The sequence below is a fragment of the Vicugna pacos genome, chromosome 13, assembly GCF_048564905.1.
Source record: "Vicugna pacos chromosome 13, VicPac4, whole genome shotgun sequence".
NCBI classification, from domain to species: Eukaryota; Metazoa; Chordata; class Mammalia; order Artiodactyla; family Camelidae; genus Vicugna; species Vicugna pacos.
The window spans coordinates 27,870,471-27,889,798 of NC_132999.1; the positions used below are offsets into that span (position 1 = coordinate 27,870,471).

Genomic DNA, 19,328 nt, shown 5'->3' on the forward strand with positions numbered 1-19,328 from the left:
AACTAGACGTGAAGGAGGATGTCCTGGGCACTGGGAAAGGAGGCCCGGGCTTGGCCAGACTCGCTCCCCCTCTCAAGGCCCCAGATCCTTCCTGCCAAGCAGGAGGACCCAGGAAACCCCTTGGCTAACTGTACCAGTCCTGAGGCATGGAAGCAGTATACTGTCCCCTCTGGGCCTACCTCCAAACCCACTCTGACAAGAGGACAGGGGCGGGGCAGTGGGCAGCCTGGGCAGGCAGAAGGCCTCACCTGGTTGCTAGGGTCCCAGGGGACAGACAGGGGCATCTCCGCCTGCTTACAGGACACGATGTACTTCCTGGGAGAGAGGGAAGACGACAACCTTGGTCCCTTGGGAGCACATCTCTTTCGACAGACTTCACTGCAGGCTTCCTGTGTGCCAGGCCCTGTGCTCAGCCCAGCAGGGTGGGAGAGACTGCTGTCTGGCCAGGGAGATGGGATGGGCACACAGAAAACAGCAGCTGAGAACATACATAGTGAGAGGCCGGGAAGGGCCGGGGAGGGGAAGGGGCAGACCCTACAGCCCTGCTGAGCGACTTCACTCTGGCTAAAGTGATTTCACCCTTATGCCTCAGTGTCCTCATCTGTAAAATGGGATCGGTAGTCACACCTGCCTCCTCATGGGGTCATCATGAGGGGAATAGTATTTGGCATATGGTAAATCCTCCATAAATACACATGCTTCTTATTTACATTGGATGGTGAATTCTGGTGCGTTTACAGAACTTTCAAGTCTGCAAAATGCTTTCCCAGTAGTTACTCACACCTGGGTTTGCTTCTTAAGTAACTACATCTCTCAGAGCCTTCCTTTCTTCATCTGCCAACAGGTATCAGAGGCAATGGAAGGAGCACAAGATTTAAAATTGGCCAAACCTGGCCAGGTTCAAATTCTCATTCTGCTGAGCATTCCTGTCTGTCCTCGCCTGTACAATGGGCCATAAGACAGCTGTGTAATGAGGCCAAGACCAGAGGTTGCCTGACATAAAGGCCCAGCCCGGTGCACAGCACAGGGGCAGCACAGGAGAAACGCAAGTTCCCAGGGCCAGGGAACAGATGACAGCTCTGAATCTGTGTCCCCTCCCACCGCCCGGCCCCCTACTTGCCTGTCCAGGCGGATCTTCTTCCTGGCACTGGCCTCTCGGTACCGCCGCTCACCATCCTGGGGAGAAGAGCGGGGACAGACTGTGGTGCAGGCAGGACAGCCAGCCTGTCCCCCACCCAAGGGCCCACAGAGACCCCGCAGCCCTGAAGTGGAGGTCAGGTCTCCCTTGGGCAGCCAGCCACTGAGCTCCAGCTCCAGCTTCCCCTCAGACTCTCGGAGTGACTTTGGGAACACCACCTGCCCCCTGGACTGGTTTCCTCCTCTGTAAAAGGGGGTCCCCAAGGGCACTTACAATGCTAAGAACCCACATTTATTGAGCACCTGTTATGGGCAGACATGCTTCTAAAGTTCCATGCAAAACTTCAACTAAGCCTTACAACAACCCTCTGCGGTTGGCACTGGTCCTATCCCCATTTTACAGAGAGGAAACTGAGGCACGGAAAGGCTAAGTGGCTTATCCAAGGTCACCGGGTTAAGGAGTAGGGCCAGGAACAGAACCCAGATGGCCTGACTCAGAGCCCACCCTCTGAACCACAACTTCTAACGTCTCCTCACTCATGAACATTAAATGGCAAAGGCCTGAAAGGCACCTCAGGGACTGTCCACTGTCCCGCCAGCCACTGGACTCCCCGCTCCTCCACCTACTACCTGTCTTGACTGCCCAACGCCCAGCTATGGAGCAGGGATTTTCACAGCCACGCTCCGCCTTGTGAGCTGGGCAGGCAGGGCAGGGGACCTTCCCAGAGAGAAGGTGCAACCTCTTCAAGGTCGCTCCCTGCCCCACTAGAAGCAAGCCAGAGCCTGGCCCACAGAAGGCACAAGGGTAAGAGCCAGCCTTGAATACAGGTCCCTGACTCTCATCCCATTGCTCTTTGCTCTCCTGTCACCATCGTCACAACAGTCGCCACTTACTTAGCCAGGCATGGAGTCAGTATCCCCGCAACAGCCCCGCGAGGCAGGAACTGTAGACACGCCCTCTTTACAGATGGGACTGAAAGCTCGCAGAGGGCACCCGCTGGGAAGTGGCTAAGGTGGGGCTCCAACCCACATCTGCCCCCAAAGACAGTGCTCTTCCAGTTCTGCTGTTAATGGCCAGCAACAAGCCAGGCCCACACGCATGGTCTCAGTTCTTCCAGAAAGCACAAGGTGTCTTCCCTGCTCAAGGGACATCCCTGGGGGTCACACCAGGGCACTCGGAGTTGGCTGTGCCCCAGCAGAGGGGCAGGGTGGGCTCGTGCTCCCCAGGTGTCACCCCTGGGCAGCCAGGGAGAGGGGCTGGTGGTGGGGCAGGACCCTGCCCCTGCTCACCCCAGGCTGGGGTCGAATCCAGGGCAGCATCTGAGGCTGGTCATTGGCATCCAGGACCACGAAGGTCATAAAGGCGCTGTTGATGTGCCGCCGGTGGGTCTCAGCCTCCTGGCGATAGGCCTCCACACACACACCCACCTCCATGCTGAGGGGGAGGGAGGGCTGTTCTCATGCGGGACAGGCCTTCCCACAGCCACCCCCCCCAACACACACACACACACACACGCACGCACACACACACTCCTGCTTTCCTCCCGCAGCCCCCATCAGAGTCCCATGGGCAGGAAACCCAAGCTGTTCCTTTCCAACAATGTTTACAGAGCACCTGCTGCACGCCTGGCCCTATGCTAGTCACTGGGGTCACAGAAATGAATGAACCTGTCCAGTCCAGGCCCTCATGGGCTAACCACTGGGGGACGGAGCAATAAATGTACATATTAAAATACATAAACTGCAAGCATTGTGGAAGGACATAAGAAAGGAGGTGGAGGGACAGAGAAATGAGAAAATGTTCACTCTGCACATATTCACGAGCGCTCTGACAGCTCAGTTGCTGCTGTTTCTGGATATCCAACTGTCTCTATTAATTATAGACCAGCGTCACCTCCATCCCCTCTCACATAGGAAGGTCTATGACCCCAGGATGTGGACATTATGCAGATGGGGAAATTAAGTCCTAAAATAGGGCAATAATTCGCTCAAAGTCACACAACAGTCAGGAAGCGAATCTGCGCTAGAAACCAGGACTCCCAGCTCGTAGTTCAGGGCTTTCCCCTGCCATGACAGCAGACCACGAATTTGTTTTAATAAAATAAAAATAAATTAATAATAATAATTATCATTATAATAGCAGCAGCAATGGCTGACCTTCACGGAACATTTTCTCCGGCATTCCACTGGTAACCCCTCATTGAATCCTCCTCACAACTGTGAGGTAGTTGTGGTGAACCCCATTTTACAGGTGAAAAAAACTGAGGCTCAGAGGGGTTAAATAACTTGCTCAAAATCACACAGCTGATAAAGAGTTGAGCCAAACTTGAATCCAGGTAGCCTAGCTCCAGATTTTTAACAACTACATTATCATTAAAAATCACTTTTAATGACTATACTATCATTGAAAATCACCAAATCTTTGAAATCACCAAAAGAGATACATATTTAAAGTAAGCTTTCATGGTGGTATCAGAATTCATTCCAAAGGTAAGTGCTCTGGGAACTAATTACTGTTTTAGGAAAAGGGTGGGAAAGGGTCTGATAAACAACAAAACATTGGCAAGCGGTGGCCCTGTGATCTGAGCATCCAGTGTGGCAGGACCCAAGGCAGGAGCCAGGGAGAGAGACAGAGACACACTGAGCACATGATATGACCTGAGACAGTGGGAGGCACAGGGCTGGGGAGCCCAGAGGAGGGAACATCAGAGCTGAATCTTGGTGATGGTGAAGCGGCCCAGCAGGCAGGCAGGGTTTAGACCTCACAGACCTCATCTGCAGGTGAAAGGGTTCCTGGCAGGTTTGCAGTAAGATCTTTTCTCAGGTCAGGAAGAGCCCGCAGCCCCAGGAGGCCCGTCTCACCCATCCTAGCCTCTCACCTATGTTTGAAGGCGTTGTTCACGATGGCCTTGAACACCAGACGGTCCCCAACCTGGGATGGGCCCCGAAAGTGGAACATCTCAATGGCCTTCAGAGTAGGGTGGGCTCGACACAGCCGGCTGGAGGAGGCCAGGGGTTGAGGGACAGGACAAAAAAAGCCCCCTGTGCATCAGCCACTGGCTTGGGCCAGCCTTCTCCCCTTGCCCGCATCCCTAGAGCCAGCCCAGAACCACGTGCACCGCCCTCTGACCCACCCTCTCCAGAACCCAGTGACAGTTCTGCCCAGAGGAAGAGAACGAAAGTCCCATCTCACAGCTTCATACACTGAGGTCTACATGCGTAGCTGGAAAGCCCTGAATTTGAGGTGACAGAGGAAAGGGCAGGGCTTGGGGTAAACATTTTCCTTCCAACCTTTACACCCTAGCACCTGCTGTCCCTACTACCTGGAAGTCTTCCCCTTACCCAGGCTACTTATCATTCACAGCTGAAGTAGTCTTCTTCCACAAAGCCTTCCCTGACTACCCATACTCTGACCCTCCTCTGAGATCTTACTGCATTAATAGCTGGGGCTGCCCAAAATGGCATTGCTTATGCACTGTGTCCACAGGTTAAACACAAAGGAAGGGCCACAGGTGCTGGGCTCTAAAGGGTGAGGTAGAATTCGCCTGGTTGAGGAGGACATGGGTCGGGGAGGGCACCCCTGGTAGAAGGAACAGCAAGTACAATAGCATGGAGAGTGCCAGTTCCTGAATGTCAGTTATCATAACTATAAATCTAAAAAATGCCACAAGATTTGGAGCAGAACGTGCCCCAGACAGGCAGAGGTTCTAGGAGAAGGAAGGAATTATATTTACCTCTAGAGAGAAGGGGACAGTCAAAGAGGCTTCATGCAGGAGGTGGGCAGGATTTTAGCAGACACAAAGGAGTGGGGTTGGCAAGGCGGGAGGTCAGTCCAGGAGTGAAGGAGGGACTGGCAGCATGGAGGATGGAGAAGGGAAGAGCACATGGCCTGATTTACAAGGGGTGTAAAGCACAGGAAGCGAGCAGGCAGGGCCAGGGCAAGGAGAGGCCCTCATGCCAGCTGAGGGGCTCGGCACTTCTCAGGCCAGTGACAAGAACCATGGACGGAATGGTGAGCTCACAGAAAAATCATTCCTTTCTGGTTCTCTGGGTCTGAAAGCCCTGGGTTACCTTAATAGAACAGCCAAGTTTCTGAAGCCTTGAATGCCGACACCAGGATGGGGTTTCTTGCCCAGAGGGAGTTGGACAAGGGAAGGAGGGGGAGAAAGGAGGGGAGGCAGAGGCAGCAAGCACCCCTCACCTGGCTGCAATGGTGGCCACGTTCTCCATCCAGGCCATGATCTGGCCCCCAAAAGTGTTGCCCTGGTGATTTGCGTGGGGGGGCAGGACCAGCTCCACACTCTCCACTCGGGTCTTCTCTGCCGGCACCATGCAGCTACAGTCCCTGCTCTCCAGATCTGACCGGGGAGGGGGAGGGAGAGGAAGCGGGGAAGTGAGAAGACTCCCAAGGGCAGAGCCTCCCTGTGGGCCTCCCAGGACCCCCACCCCACCCTACCCCACCCAGATTCTTCCATTTACTCAGCACCAAGGAGGTGCCATGCACCTCCCATCTCCCAGGGAGAGAGAGTGTGTCAGGGAAAGCCCATGAAAGAGGTGCCTTTCCCTTGGCTTGCAGACTGCTCAGAGATGCCACAGGCAAGGAGACAGGACAGGCAGGACAGTCACAGGGAGCAATGAGGCCTCGGCTTAGCTGGAGCTGAGGGCAAGTAAAAGGGCAGTACCAGACCTGGCTGAGCGGTCAGCCAAGGCCCGGATGCCAGGCTAAGGCATTTGGACTGGCCCTTGGGTAGAAGGGCTGTCAGGGCAGGAGGGCTGCAGGGGATGGATGGTTCCAGAGGGCCTTGATGACAGTAGGAAGAGCTGGGCCTGTCCAGCCATGGCCTCTGGTATGCGGAATTCAGAGCACAGCTCACTGCTCTCCCTGGGGCTCACAGCTTCAGCTTGCTCTCTCCACTCTGGATAGCTGAACTTCCCTTGGTTGATCCTAAAATTGCCTCCTTTAGGTTTCCAGGAAGATTCTGCATTCTAACCTTCTGAAGATCAGTAAACAAATCCAGGGTCACCCCTCCAGGCCTTTGGCCAGCCTGTACCCCCTGTCAGGAAGACCTGCCTCATTTCTCCATCCATCAAAATCCTCCCAGTACAAAGGAGATCTTTGTGTGCTGGTATGGGACTATCTCCGAGATATGCTTTTAAGAGGAAAGGCGCAAGATATAGAACAGTATGTACTGGACATTCCCTTTTGGGTAAATAGGGAAGGTGAAATAATAGGTAGATGCTTAAATATGCAGGGAACACTGACTGGAAAGAAGCCCAAAGATGAGTGACAACCCGGAGGCGCCTGGTTCTGTGTAGAAGAGAGAGTCTTGTCTTTTATTCTCTCTCTGTCTCCATCTCTATCCCTACACCTTCCTCTACCTACCTACCTACCCACCTATCTGTACGCTTTTTTTAAAGTCCCAGGGTCTTCAAGGCCAAGCTCAATACCACCTTCCCAAATACCTTGACTTCCAGAGACCCAAATGCATTTTGTGAATGACAAAGTGTTTTCCCTGTATCCTAGCTCCATCTTCATGGCTCCTGGGAGCTGGTGAGAAGTCCAAACACTCCCCTTTCCCTGGAGGGACCTTGAGGCAAGAGGCCATCCAGGCCTGAGGCTGCCAATGGATACACATCTCAAAGAGACTCTGTTCCTTCCCCTGCCCAGTGGAGACCCAGGGCAGAGGGGGACATGCAGGATGCCAGCTGCCCTCCTCACCCACACCCACTCACCATCCTGAATGACGCAATTGGCCAGGAGGTCCTTGATGGTGTCCGCATAGACCAGCCGCATGCGCCGGCGCTCGGCTGCCACACTGTGCTCCGTCTTCTCCTCTTCTGTCTGCGGCGTGGTCTGCTTCAGCTTCACCTGTAGATGCGGGTAGGGTGGGAGATGCTCAGGACAGGTTCCCTGAAATAGCACAAGGGCCTGCCCTCCCAGCCACCATCTCATGCTCGGGGCTGCTAGGTGGTTACAAGTCTTCATCCCTTCTTTGTCCCCATCTTCCTGTCTCCATGTTGACTGATGTATCATTTCATCCTCCAGTGTCCCTATTCCCCTTCTTCAGCAAAGGCACCTTGGATGGGGGGGTGTCAACGCAGGGCATGGAAGGGAACAGGGAGACCTGGAGGATCCTTGCGTAAGGTGCACAGGGAGAGGTGGGGAAGAGCAGAGCGGAGAGGTGCCTGGAGTTCAACTGCAGTAGGGGAGGGGGCCTTCCTCTAGGGGCTGTGGTACCCCTACCATAGCCCCCTCTAGCCTTCCACTAACCCCTAGAACCACTGTCCTGGGCAGATGCCCAGGTGGCCCAGCAGCATCGGGTGGCCAGGGGTAGCCACCTACCTTGGAGAGCTCCCGGTGGGCCACAAAGGTGGCCAAGGCCTTGCACACGTTCCACTGATTCTCAGAGCACAGGTCCTCAGAGGCCACGTGGATGCCCACCTGGAGAGGAAGAGCAAGATGGGTAAGTGAGGAGGGAAGAAATAGGGTTCACCAACCTGAGGCCCCACAGCTCCGGACAGGAAGTCTCACCCCAGACCTGACCTCTGGTTATTTCTTTATCACCTACCAAGTCCAGAAGGCCAGAGACCTGGGATGGGTTCTGATTCTGCCCCTGGCTCCCTGGGAAACCTTGGGTAAGTCATTCCCTTCTCTGGGTCTCAGTTTCCTCATCTGTAAAATGGGAATGATTGTACTTACACTCACAGGGTTATTGACAGAATCAAAATGAGACTGTGTTTATGAAAGGGCTTGAAGTAAATAAAGTGTTGGCTAAATTGGAAGGACAGATACCTGAGGGGGTCCTCAGAGGGGGAGAATCTTAGTATTTATAGGGGGCCAGAGGTACAGTCAGGACCCTGCTATTCCAGCCTCAGTGGTTCCTCACTAACCACTGGTCCAGCTAGGTGAAGTTGCCTGGGCCTGACATCTCTAGGTGGGAAATAGAGGCCCTGTGCATCATCAAAGAGTCCTCCCATTAAACCTTCAACATCCCTATAGCATAGGAATCATGTTCCCATTTTACAGATGGGGAGACAGAGGCTGTGTGTGAGGTAAGCTAATGGGCCAAAGGCCAGTGCCCTTCCCACTCCACCACGCTGCCTCCAGGGTCAGGCACAGTGGCTATCTTCCTGCATTCCTGAGACCACCTAGCCCTTGAAGAGAGGGTCTGAGACCAGGTGTGAAGGCCCAGGAGACTGGAAGTCCAGGCCCACATTGGAATCTACGTGACTTGGTGACCTGGGGCAAGTCCCTTCCCCTCCCTGGGCCTCAGTTCTCCCTTCTGTGTTACAGGGTGTTGGACAGTTAGACCCTTAGGATCCTCCCAACCCTGCCAGCTGTTTCAGAACTCCGCTGCCTCAACCAGGGCTCTGTGTGGGTGTGCCCGGGCTGGGGGCTGAGAGTGGAGAGGAGGCAGAAACCCCACCCGTGCGCCCACTCACCCTAGCCAGTGCCCGCCCCACATACCTCCATGCTGGAGTTGAAGGCCCGGTTCACCTTGGCCTTGATGTTCACCACCTGTCCAACACTGAGGAGAGAAAAGCAGGAGGTGAGCCTTGCAAAACGGACAGTGGGAGAGAACAGGGGCCTCAGATACTGGTGGGGCCTCTGCAGAGGGAACTGGAGGGAGAATGGCACAGGGGACAGAACATATCCCCGTCTACGATGACCTCGAGTCCTCAGTGTTCGCACCCCGTGTTACAGGTGGGGAAGCCGAGGCCAGAGAATCAGCATGGTATCATTCATCTCCCTAGTCCCTCTGCTCCTCCTTGTCCAGTGAATGTTCAAGCTTCTCTTTGCTCTCACCTCAACAGTCCCTCCTAGGGAAAGCCCTCCCTGCCCTCCTGCAGCCCCGTAAGGCTCACCCTCCTAGTGCTTCTTCTAACTCTGTCTCCCCCACAATTCTTAAGTTCCCCTGGGGCAAGGATCATGTCTGTTTTGCTCACCACTACACCTTCAAGGCCTTGCACACAGCACGGGGTAGGCACCCTATAAATAGAGACCGTCTGAATTAATGAATTCCACAATTATTGAATGCCTGTTAAGTGCAAGAGGCTATAAACAGAGGCTGGGAAGGGAAATAAAAACAAAGAATACCTACTCTGTGCCAGCCACTGTGCACAACCTCATTTGAGTCTCAAAACAAGTTAAGCAAGTAGGTTTAGGAGGGACTGAAAATCAGAGTGGGTAAGCCATTTACCTAAGGTCACCCAGCTAAAAATTGACAGAGCCAGCATTCTAGACTGAGTCTATCAACTACACTAGCCCTGCTCTTTCCAGCTGCAGCTGTCCCTCTGGAATGGTTCCATGTCCAGAAGAACAATCAGAATCTCTGGGGGAGCCACCTAGCCTGCCCTGCGCTGACTTGTTTTTCTCCTATTTTCTTCAATAGGTCTAATAGTCATGTAGGGGACTGTCATTTTTAGGAGATGCATGCTGACATGTGGAGGGATGAAGTATCATGATGTCTGCAACTCACTTTCAAATAGTTCATACAATGGAGATACTGTGGATTTGGTTCCAGACCACCACAATAAAGCAAATACTGCCATAAAGGGAGTCACATGAATTTTCTGGTTTCCCAGTACATACAAAAGTTATGTCTGCACTATATTGTAGTCTATTAAGTGTGCAATAGCATTATGTCTAAAAAAAATACATACCTTAATTTAAAAATACTCTCTTGCTAAAAAATGCAAACCATCATCTGAGCCTTCAGTGAGCTATAATCTTTTAGCAACAGTAACATCAAAGATCACTGATCAGATCACCAAAACAAATATAATAATAATGAAAAAGTTTGAAATATTGCAAGAATTACCAAAATGTGACACAGAGACACAAAGTGAGCCAACGTATTGGAAAAATAGCATTGATAGATCTGCTTAATGCAGAGTTGCCACAAGCCTTCAATTTGTGAAAAAAAAATGTAATATCTGTAAAGTGCAATAAAATGAGATATGCCTGTATTTATCTACATACAGACAAAGCAAATTTAGCACAATGTTAATTACTGAACCTTAGTGGTGATGACCATTGCACTATTCACTTTTCTATAATTTTGAATGTTTTCATGATAAAAAAATCAGGAGAAAAAAAACCTTCCATGATCCCCCAAATAAAAATAAAAGTCTGGTTTTTGTGGTGCTAAAAAAAAAAGAAGTTTGTGACCCTTTCTATTCTTCCTCTTCCACTCTTCTCTTTCTGGATTTTCCAAAGCCAAGCAGTCACCCATTTGGACTCACAAGCTTGTGTTCCTTCCTGACTGTCCTCCATTCTACCACTCAAGCCAAAACAGGCTCCATCCCCAGGGTCACTGCCCAGCCCCCTTGGGGGCCCCTTCAAGCCCCTGGTTTCCTAACATCCCTTCAGAGGCAGCTTCTATAAACAACTCTGACCCCTGCTCAAGCACTTCCCCAGGACCAATTTACTGTCATGGGACAGAGGAACATATTTAATGACACCACAGTGACACTAATAGCAAAATCCAGATGATGGAGAACTCTAGAGAGCCCATGACCAGGCTTCTTCAACAAATAAACTTCAAGGTAAAGAGAGATAGAGAGATGGTAGGGGGAGAGGGTGTTGGGGGGAGACATAACACCTACAGGTTGAAAAAAAGACTTAAGAGACATAGCAACCAATTGCAACCTTATTTGCTTCCTGACTTGAGCAACAAAAAGAACTGTAAAGCACAACAAAATAAAAACAAATTCATGAGACAGTAAGGGCAACTGAGTGCTGACTGGATATTTGATGGTAGGGAGAAAGTGTTTTATTTAGGTGTGCTAGTGGTGATGAAGTTATGCTTTAAAAGCGTTCTTACTCCTTAGAGAAACATTTTGAAGTATTTTTAAATGACAAAAGCAAAAACAAACAAACGAAAAAACCTTCCCCAGCTTTCCTCAGGTGTGGCCAGTCCTTTCCTGACCACCAACCACACACTCCAGGTCTTTCCCCAGCTTGCCCTCCCTCCCAGGATCCTCTCCAGCTTTCCCTTCCAGCCACACCCTTCTCTGCCCAGACTCAACCTCCACTCTGCTGGATCCTGCAGCACATCCATCATCATGTACACATCCTTGCCCAGCCCTAGCTACCCCTTGCTCCTCCAAGAGCCAGAACCCATGTTGGCAGCAGAGACCCAGAGCTGGCCTAGACTCGGCTTCACTGGCCTAGAAAGCGTCACTACATACAATACTGGAGCCAGCTCAAACACCTCCAAGAAGCCTCCCTTGACTATCCTCTGCCACCACACCCACACCCGGGCATAAAGACAATGTAGCCCACTGGTTAAGAGCAAGTGCTCTGGGGCCAGACAGCCTGCCTGGCTGGTAGTGTATCCTGCATTCTCCACCAGCCATATGAGCTTAGCAAGTTACTTCACTTCTCTGTGCCTCAGTTTCCACATCTGTAAAATAAGGATACTAATCGCCAGGATTTCATAGTATTGTTCTGAGGATTAAATAAGTTAATGTATTAAAAAGGCATTACAAACAACACATCAATATGGGATCATTAATTGTGACAAAGGTACCATATAAATGTAAGATGGTTACTAATAGGGAATCTGGGTGTGGGGTGTACGGGAACTCTCTGTACGATCTACGGTGTTTTTGTAAATCACAGACTATTCGAAAATAAAAGATATTCAGAAAAAGTATTACCAAGGACCAGTAGGTCAGAGGAACTTATCCTTCTGAACTGAAATTATGTTTCCACATCTGCTTCCCTGCTGACTGGGAGCTCCTGGGGCACAGAGACTATGTTCCAGTTGACTTTGTGGACCCCAAACCCAGAGTGGGCACTGGTCCAGAAAAAGTCCAAGTAGTGATGAATGACTTAATAAATGAATTCAGGGACTAGCCAAACTTTCCTTAACCGACACACGGGGCTCCAGGAAGCCCCGAATAAGCCCTTGGCCCTTGATGTCCTGGGCACTGAGAGGTTAGGAGCAGGCCTGGGGGTCAGAGCAGTGTATGTCACCCCTGCAGCCTGTCCTGGGCCAAGGGCTTGGATGTTCTTTGGGTCCCGGCAAACCTGTGTGGAGACAAAGCTCAGCACATTATAATGAAGAGCTTTCTAACCAGTACAGATATTTTTTTAAAAAAAAGAAAGAAAGAAACTGGGAGGTGGTGAGCTTCTCATCCCTGGAGGTATGTAATCAGAGGATGAGTGGCTCAAGCTCCTGGCTCAGGCTTTGCCAAGGCACTTTGCCCAGGGACCTCCGCAAAGTCTGGTGACCAATGACCCGCAGAGAATGTCTGAGCTCAAAAAGGCATTCATTGATTAATTCTTTAGGTAAGAAAACTGAGGCCCAGAGAAAGAGACTGACTTCCCCAAAGTTGCCCAGCATCCCATGATGCTATCTCAGTAATGTCCAATTCTAAACCTGGCCGAGGGAGCCCACACCCCATGGCACCCAGCTACAGGGCAGCTCTGAACCCATCACTGCCCCAGACACCCTGCAGCCCAGTCGGCCGCCCTCCCGCATCTGCAAAGGCCCTCAGTCCGCAGAGACGGGCTCCAGGCAGTACACAGGCTGACCAGGCAGGAGTTGGGGAGGTGCCCTGGGCTCAGGGCGGGGAGACCAGAAGGAGAGGCAGGCGGGCCCACTTACCTAATGGTGTGCTCAAAATAGATGTCGTCCATGGAGGCCGTGACGCAGGGGCAGCCAGCATGCCTCTCCGCTGGCGTCAGGAGAAGAAAGCCATGCGTTAGCAGCCTCCCCGTGGCACACAGGCCTCTGATCAAATGTCAGACCACCTAGCTAAGGCCTGCCCCCTCACCCGCATCCCACCCTTCTGTACTTCCTTCCCCGGGGTTAGTACACCCTAACCCTGTCTTACATATCTGGGTGTCATCTCTCCCTTCTGCTAGATCACGAGTCACGAGGGCAAGGACATTTGCCTGTCTTGTTCATTGCTGCGTCCCAGTCCTGAGCAGGGCCTGGCACACAGGAGATACTCCCTGAGCAGCTGTTGAATGAATGAATGATCACACCCTGCTGTTCTACTTCCAAGCCTCCTCGAGTGCCCAGACCTCTGCCCAGTCAACCTCACCCACCTTTGTCTCCTTGCCTGAGTAATTCTTGCCCTCGGGATCCTGCTCCCTTGCACTCGTCCCTGTAGAATCCCTTCTCTACCCTCAAGGCTGGGTCAGGGCCACTGGTCTGTTCTCCTACAGCCCCACTTCCGCCTCCCTTTCCCAGGCCCCATGAAACACTGCTGGGGGGCAGTCAGGTCTCCCCCACTAGACTGTGAACTCCCTGCGGGCTGGAGAAAACTGGTACGCTAAAGGCAATGAAATGAGCTCAATCCAGCTCCACTCAGCTCTACTCAGTGTTGGGAGGTGGTTCAGGCCAACAGCCCTGGGCTTTGCTCACAGCAAATGCTGTCCATCTTGGAACAGCCACGTGTAAGGTTCTGCTGTGTCAGGCAGGGACCTGAGGGTGCAGGACCAGCACTGGAGCCCTGGGGGTTTGTGGGTGAGAGGGTGGGCCTGCACTGAGCATGGAGAACTTGGAATGGGCATCACAGCAGGTGGAGCAGCATGAGCAAAGGTCAGGATGAGGGAGGAGCACGGCACCCAGGGGACAGTGACCACCTCTGAAAACAGAGGCCTCTCCTCTGGGTGTGCGGAGCCAGCGCTGGGAGGGGAGCCTTACCAGACAGGCAGGCCGTGGCGTCAATCCACTTGAGCAGCTGCCCGACGCTCAGCTCGCCACGCTGGTTGGTGTGGCAGGGCAGCACCAGCTGGCTCATCTGCACCTCCGTGGGGTTCCGGTACCCCTCGCCCTCTGCCATGGTGTTCTCAGCACGTGAGGCCGACTTCCGGGATGTACGGCTGGAGAACACTGAGGCCAGGCCCTGGGGAACAGGCAGGGACAGAGAGGTCAGCTCACAGCAGGGTCTCCCAGATCTCCCTGAGACCTGAGGACCACCTCCCATGAGACCCCAACTCCAAGAGCGGCCAGCACCCTCCAGCCCAGGGTGTCAGACCCCAGAGGCTCTCTGGATGCCACTTATCCCTACCCTCCTTTTAGCCAACAACTCTGTATTAACAAAACCTTGGACCTGAGGGGGGTGGCAGGGAGAGGTACTGAGCAAAGAATCCACCCAGAGAAAATCCTCAAACTCATGAATTAGAGGCAGAGTTTCTGCCTGGGGCCCAGCCCGTTTTGGAGCAGCCACGTGTAAGGCTGTGTTGTGTCAGAGCAGGGACCTGAAGGTACAGGACCAGCACTCAGAGATCATCAGACTGTGAACAACAGCTGGGGACATTTGCCTGTGTGAGAAAAATGACAGGAGGAACAGGCCCAGGGTTCCAGTTTTCATGGCCAATGTCAAGTGCGGTGATAACAGTTACCGCTAACATTTATAAAGTGCTTAGTAACTATCAGATTCTCTTCTAAGCACTTTACAAGTACTAATTCAACTTCCACCTGTCCAACAAATCTCTGAGATAGGTACATTATTACCCCCATTTTACAGATGAGGAAACTGAGGCCCAAGGAAGTACAAAGCCCAGCTGTGACCTCAGAGGTCTAGCCACAGTGTCTGAGGTCCTACCCACTATACTACACTGCTTGCAGGGCCTCCTGGGGCCTGAGATGAGGAGTCCAGGGGCCTGGATATGGATTCAGCAGCAAAGAGTGCCGTGACCTGATGCAGACCCTGCCAGTGCTACAGGATGGGGCAGCGATGGCTCAGGGTAAGGATGGGTCTTGCACTGGGGGTCGTATGCTTTGGAAATTTTCCCTTATGAGGATCTTATAGCTAATTTAATAAATCCAAAACACTGAGGTGACTTGTTTAAGATCACTGACACCCTACGTGGTAGAAATGGGATTTGAACCAGGCTTGTGTGACCCAGAGCAGCTGTGGGTTCCAAAAGAGGCAGCTCATTCCCAAGAGACCCTGGGTACCAGGTTCAGTGCCAGGCACCAAAAGGAGAGGGAGCAGCCACTCCAGGAGCTCGCAGCCTGGGTGGAGGCCTGCAGGTGCCAGGCTGCCAGGCTGCCAGGCTCGTGCAGGCAGCTCACAGGCCCCTGAGGTCCAAGCAGCAGGACCTGTCACCATGGTAACCACTGCCAAGGCATTTCTGGCCTGGTGTGCATCGGGGGCCTGCCTGGATGTGGATGCGGGTGGCTGGCTTTTCGGTGTGGGAGACGGTTAGAGGGAGGAGGTAGGCAGACTCTGTTTACCTATTCCCAAATCCTTCCCACAACTAGGGGTTCTGGGCAGAACATTCCAGAAACAAGCCCTGGAGAAAGCCAGGGCAATGGGGAAGGCAAGATGCAGAGGGAAAGGGGGCAGAAGAAAAGAAGCAGACCATGTGGGGTTTCTGGGCAGTTCTGGATGTGCACACAGGGAAGCCCCACACGCAATATCCCTGCTTTACAAGCCTATTCTCATTCACCACTTCACTGGATCCTCACAAAGAAGGCAGAGGGTAAAGACTATTTACCTCATTTTACAGATGAAGGTCAGGATGGAAACAGCCCTAGACCAGCAGTCAGGACACCTGAGATCAATCCTCTCTGCTTCCCACCTAGCCAATCCCCACTCCTACCAGCCTCCTATTTCCTGTCTCTGAAATAAAAGTCCCAGCCATTGGAGTCTACCTGCCCACAACTAGGATCTTTACCTTGTTCATTTCATTCATTCATTCACTGAGTATCTCCTCTGTATTGGGCCCTCAGCCAAACATTGAGAATACAAGATAAACTGGGCCAATCCTTTGAGAAGCTCCTACTCTAGTGCTCATGCTTAGAAGGGCCTGGCACACATTAGGACCTTATCCAAGGTTTGTAGAGGAATGTCCAGAGACAGATTTGAGTTCAAATCCAGCCCTATCCCTCAGGTGCTATGTGATCCTAAGCAAGTCCCTTTCCCTCCTGAGCCTCATCTGTCACTCACTAGGCAGAGGCAGGGAGACTGCTTATCACCAAGGCACCCCAGCCCTTGTACCAGGACCCTGGGTCTAACTCTGCAGGGCTCAGGCACAGCCAGCTGAGCTTTCCCATGAGGAAGCTAAGGAGCCCTGTCACCTGTCAGACAGGAAATACTGTGTTCCAAGCAGGACTGAGCTCCCACCCCACCCCGGGCAACCTGAGGGACAAGCCCCACTGTGCGGTGTCCACATCCGTCAAAGGGAGGCATACAGAGCCCCAGGGCTGTCGCACAGGCAGAGGGGGCAAAGCAGCACTGGAGGCCCCAAGCACAGCCTCTCAGACTCCAACATGGGCTCCTAGGCAGTCTGCCACATCAGGCCAGGGCAGGCCAGGTCTCCTCCTAATCCCAAGGTGGGCAGGCAGCCAGCCCAAGAGGCAGGGGCGTGTGTGGCCCAGGCAGTGTTTAGCCAATGGGGCCCCAGAACCAGGCCACTCCTCCCAGGGCCAGTCATGGGGAGAGCAGAGGCCCTGGACAGAGTCAGGGCCTGGGGCAGCCAGGCAGGCTGAGCCAAGACAGCTGACAGGGAGAGCAGAGCCCACACGAAGGTGGGGAGGGCATCCGAGGGTCAGAGACGTGCGCTCTCAGACAGCAGCATGCCAGGCGCTGGCCACCAGCCACAGCAGACACGGCCAGATTTGATATCCCCAGACTAGGCCCCAGCTGACTACACTGTGGGCTCTGTGCCCCTTCTCCTGGGCCAGAGTCATGTGACAAAACTGGGGGCAAGAAAGGCCACTTTGCCCAATCCCTTCACAACTGGGGAGACGGAGGCACATAGAGGGAAAGGAGGTCCAGGATAAAGCCTCCCAGGCCAGGGCTCCATCTGGGCAATGTGACGACAGGCCCACGCTAACAGCCTTAGCTGGATTTCCTCCCTCCCCCAAGTAGCCAAATCCCAGTGATCCAACCTCCTTAAACTCTCAGTCTACCCACCACTGCCCTGCTGCACCCAGGCCCCCACACTGCTCACTCACTGGGTTATTTCCACAGCCTGTCCACAGGCCTCTCGTCTCTCTCCTTCCAGCCTCACAGCACAGGAGGGAACTTTCCAAAACCCAAACCCAACAACCCAACAACCACAACCCACTTCATCCTGCCTTGCAGGGAGGCTAGACCCAGTCTTTGCAACTTCTCCCACTACAGGACTTCATTCTGTCCCTTAGGACCACACAGACTTTCTGAAGAGCAAGCCAGAGCAGGACCTCTCCTGCTCAAGAATCCTCAGTAGCTCCCTATTGCCCTCACAATCAAGGCCCTACTCTGGGGCTCCTGTCACTGCCCCGCAGCTGCTCTCCCAGCTCCAGACCACACTGGGTTCCTCAGAGCACCACTTTCACCCACCTCTGTTCCTCTGCTACGTGGGTGCTGCTTCCACCTAAAATCCCTTCATCTGCCTTATCTGCCAGGTGGGTCCCTCCTCCTCCCTCTTCAACCCCTCCCCCATCCCTGCCTCTTCCCTGGGGAGAGCTAGGGCCTCCCTGGCCCCTCAGCTTCACTGTCTCCACAACCCTGATCCAGCTGTGAAGTCACTGTTTTCACAGCCACCTGCCCCAGCAGACAGGCATTCCCACAGGACAGGGGTGCACTCGGGCCTGGCACCAAGGAGGTGTCAAATAAACACCTACGGAAGAGGGAAAGGGTAATGACCGGGGCGGCCCTGGAGCTGAGACCTGAAGGTGAGGATGGTCTGAAGTAGAGAGAGGACTGAAGAACAGCAGATAGGAAGGAGAAGCAGGAACAGCAGTGACTGGAGTGGTAGGGACAAAGGGAAGCCCGCTGGAAAGTGCTAGGGACCTGTGTGGGTGGAGACCGAGGGAGAGGGGCCAAGAAGTGCCCAGAAACCAAGGAGGACCAGCGGAAAGATCTATGGTGATTGGCCAGAAAATGCGGAGACCAGCCAGCAGAGAGATCACAGTGCCTTAGGGAAACATCAGGAACAGCAGGCCTAGAGCAGAGGAGGCCCTCCTGCGCTGGAGGAGGGGAGCTGGCTTGGATGACTTCTTAGCTCACCCACCACGACCCAAGGCTGTGCACAGGCCTTGGGGGTCAGTCTGGCTTGGGTTCAAGTCCGGTTCCACAACTAACTTGTGGGTGACTTTGGGAAAGCTGCTCCACCTAACTCTATGGGCCTCAGTTTCCCCAACTGTAAACATGGGATTATAATACTTATGTCCAAGGGTCATCGTGGGGATGAAATTACACAGGATCAAGTGTCCAAAGCTCCTAGCACGCGCCTGCCACATGGCTAACGTTTATTGAGCACTTACGTTAGCATTATAAAACTGAGTTTAGGCTTCCTACAGAAATACAGCCGGGAGACACCTAAACAGAATTCAAACCAGACTGTTTACATAGTACTTTCTCACCCATGATTTCACCAGAAGCACGTGGCAACCCCGTGAGGGGGCAAGATTGGTAGCTGGTTTGAGAGCTTCTGTGAGAACTCAAAAAGCCAGTGGAGCAGGGATTCAAGTGCAGGGTAAGAGACTGCACGGCCCTGCTCCTCCCACTCTCCCTCCCTGCCTCTCCCCAGGGGCTGTGGGCAGGGAGAAGCAGCCTTGGCCCACCCCCAACCAGGCCCCATGAAAGGCCGGGTTGTCCGAGCCAGGCACTCTAGCAGTGACAGGGAGCTGCCCAGGCTGGTGCCCTGTCCCTACAAAGGTGGCTCCAAGCTCTCAGAGTAACCAGCAGCCTCCCAGCAGTTTCCCCAGCAGCAAGGAAGGAGCATCTGTCAACCTCCTAAACACCTTTTCAGGCCTACTCCCTACCTTCTTCCCTAAAAAGGCTCTGAGGCAGCCTGCACATGCACACAGGAGGCGCAGGCACACACACACGGGTCCTGAAATGCAAACAGACCTAAGGAACCACATAAGGGAGGAGCAAGTCTGTTAGGAATCCAGTTGCACAAAGGTGCTGCTATACAGAATTGCATTTGGCCTTGAGATTCCCAGTAGCCAAGGCAAAAAAGGGTAGTAGTGGGTACCAAACGCCCAGGTAAATAGAGAGTGCATCAGTCCATGAAGCCAGCGTGAGGGCTGGAGGACATCAGTGGACTATTCCATAGGCTTCTGATTGCCATACAACATTAAATCATATCTTCATTCTAGAAGATAAATAATGGTCCCCAACCCTATACACACATCCTCATTTTACTTCTAGCTACAGGGTGTGTTGGCACTTGACAATTTTCAAAATTTCAGGGTGGGGAAGGTAGAGAATAAAACTGTTATTTTTTA

At 53.0% G+C, this 19,328-nt stretch overlaps 1 protein-coding gene across 1 annotated transcript in view; it reads right to left on the minus strand.

The window, feature by feature from the left end:
* The window catches only part of ACOT11 (acyl-CoA thioesterase 11), a 38,050-nt gene that overhangs the window by 5,454 nt on the left and 13,268 nt on the right, over positions 1-19,328 (minus strand). Inside the window, exons 2-11 of the mRNA XM_006200526.4 lie at positions 13,803-14,004; positions 12,756-12,825; positions 8,606-8,666; positions 7,481-7,579; positions 6,871-7,006; positions 5,339-5,495; positions 4,017-4,136; positions 2,428-2,572; positions 1,121-1,176; positions 249-315 (exon numbers count right to left, since the gene is read on the minus strand). Of these exons, the coding sequence (XP_006200588.2) occupies positions 249-315; positions 1,121-1,176; positions 2,428-2,572; positions 4,017-4,136; positions 5,339-5,495; positions 6,871-7,006; positions 7,481-7,579; positions 8,606-8,666; positions 12,756-12,825; positions 13,803-14,004 (1,113 nt within the window). The remainder of the gene's footprint in view (positions 1-248; positions 316-1,120; positions 1,177-2,427; positions 2,573-4,016; positions 4,137-5,338; positions 5,496-6,870; positions 7,007-7,480; positions 7,580-8,605; positions 8,667-12,755; positions 12,826-13,802; positions 14,005-19,328) is intronic.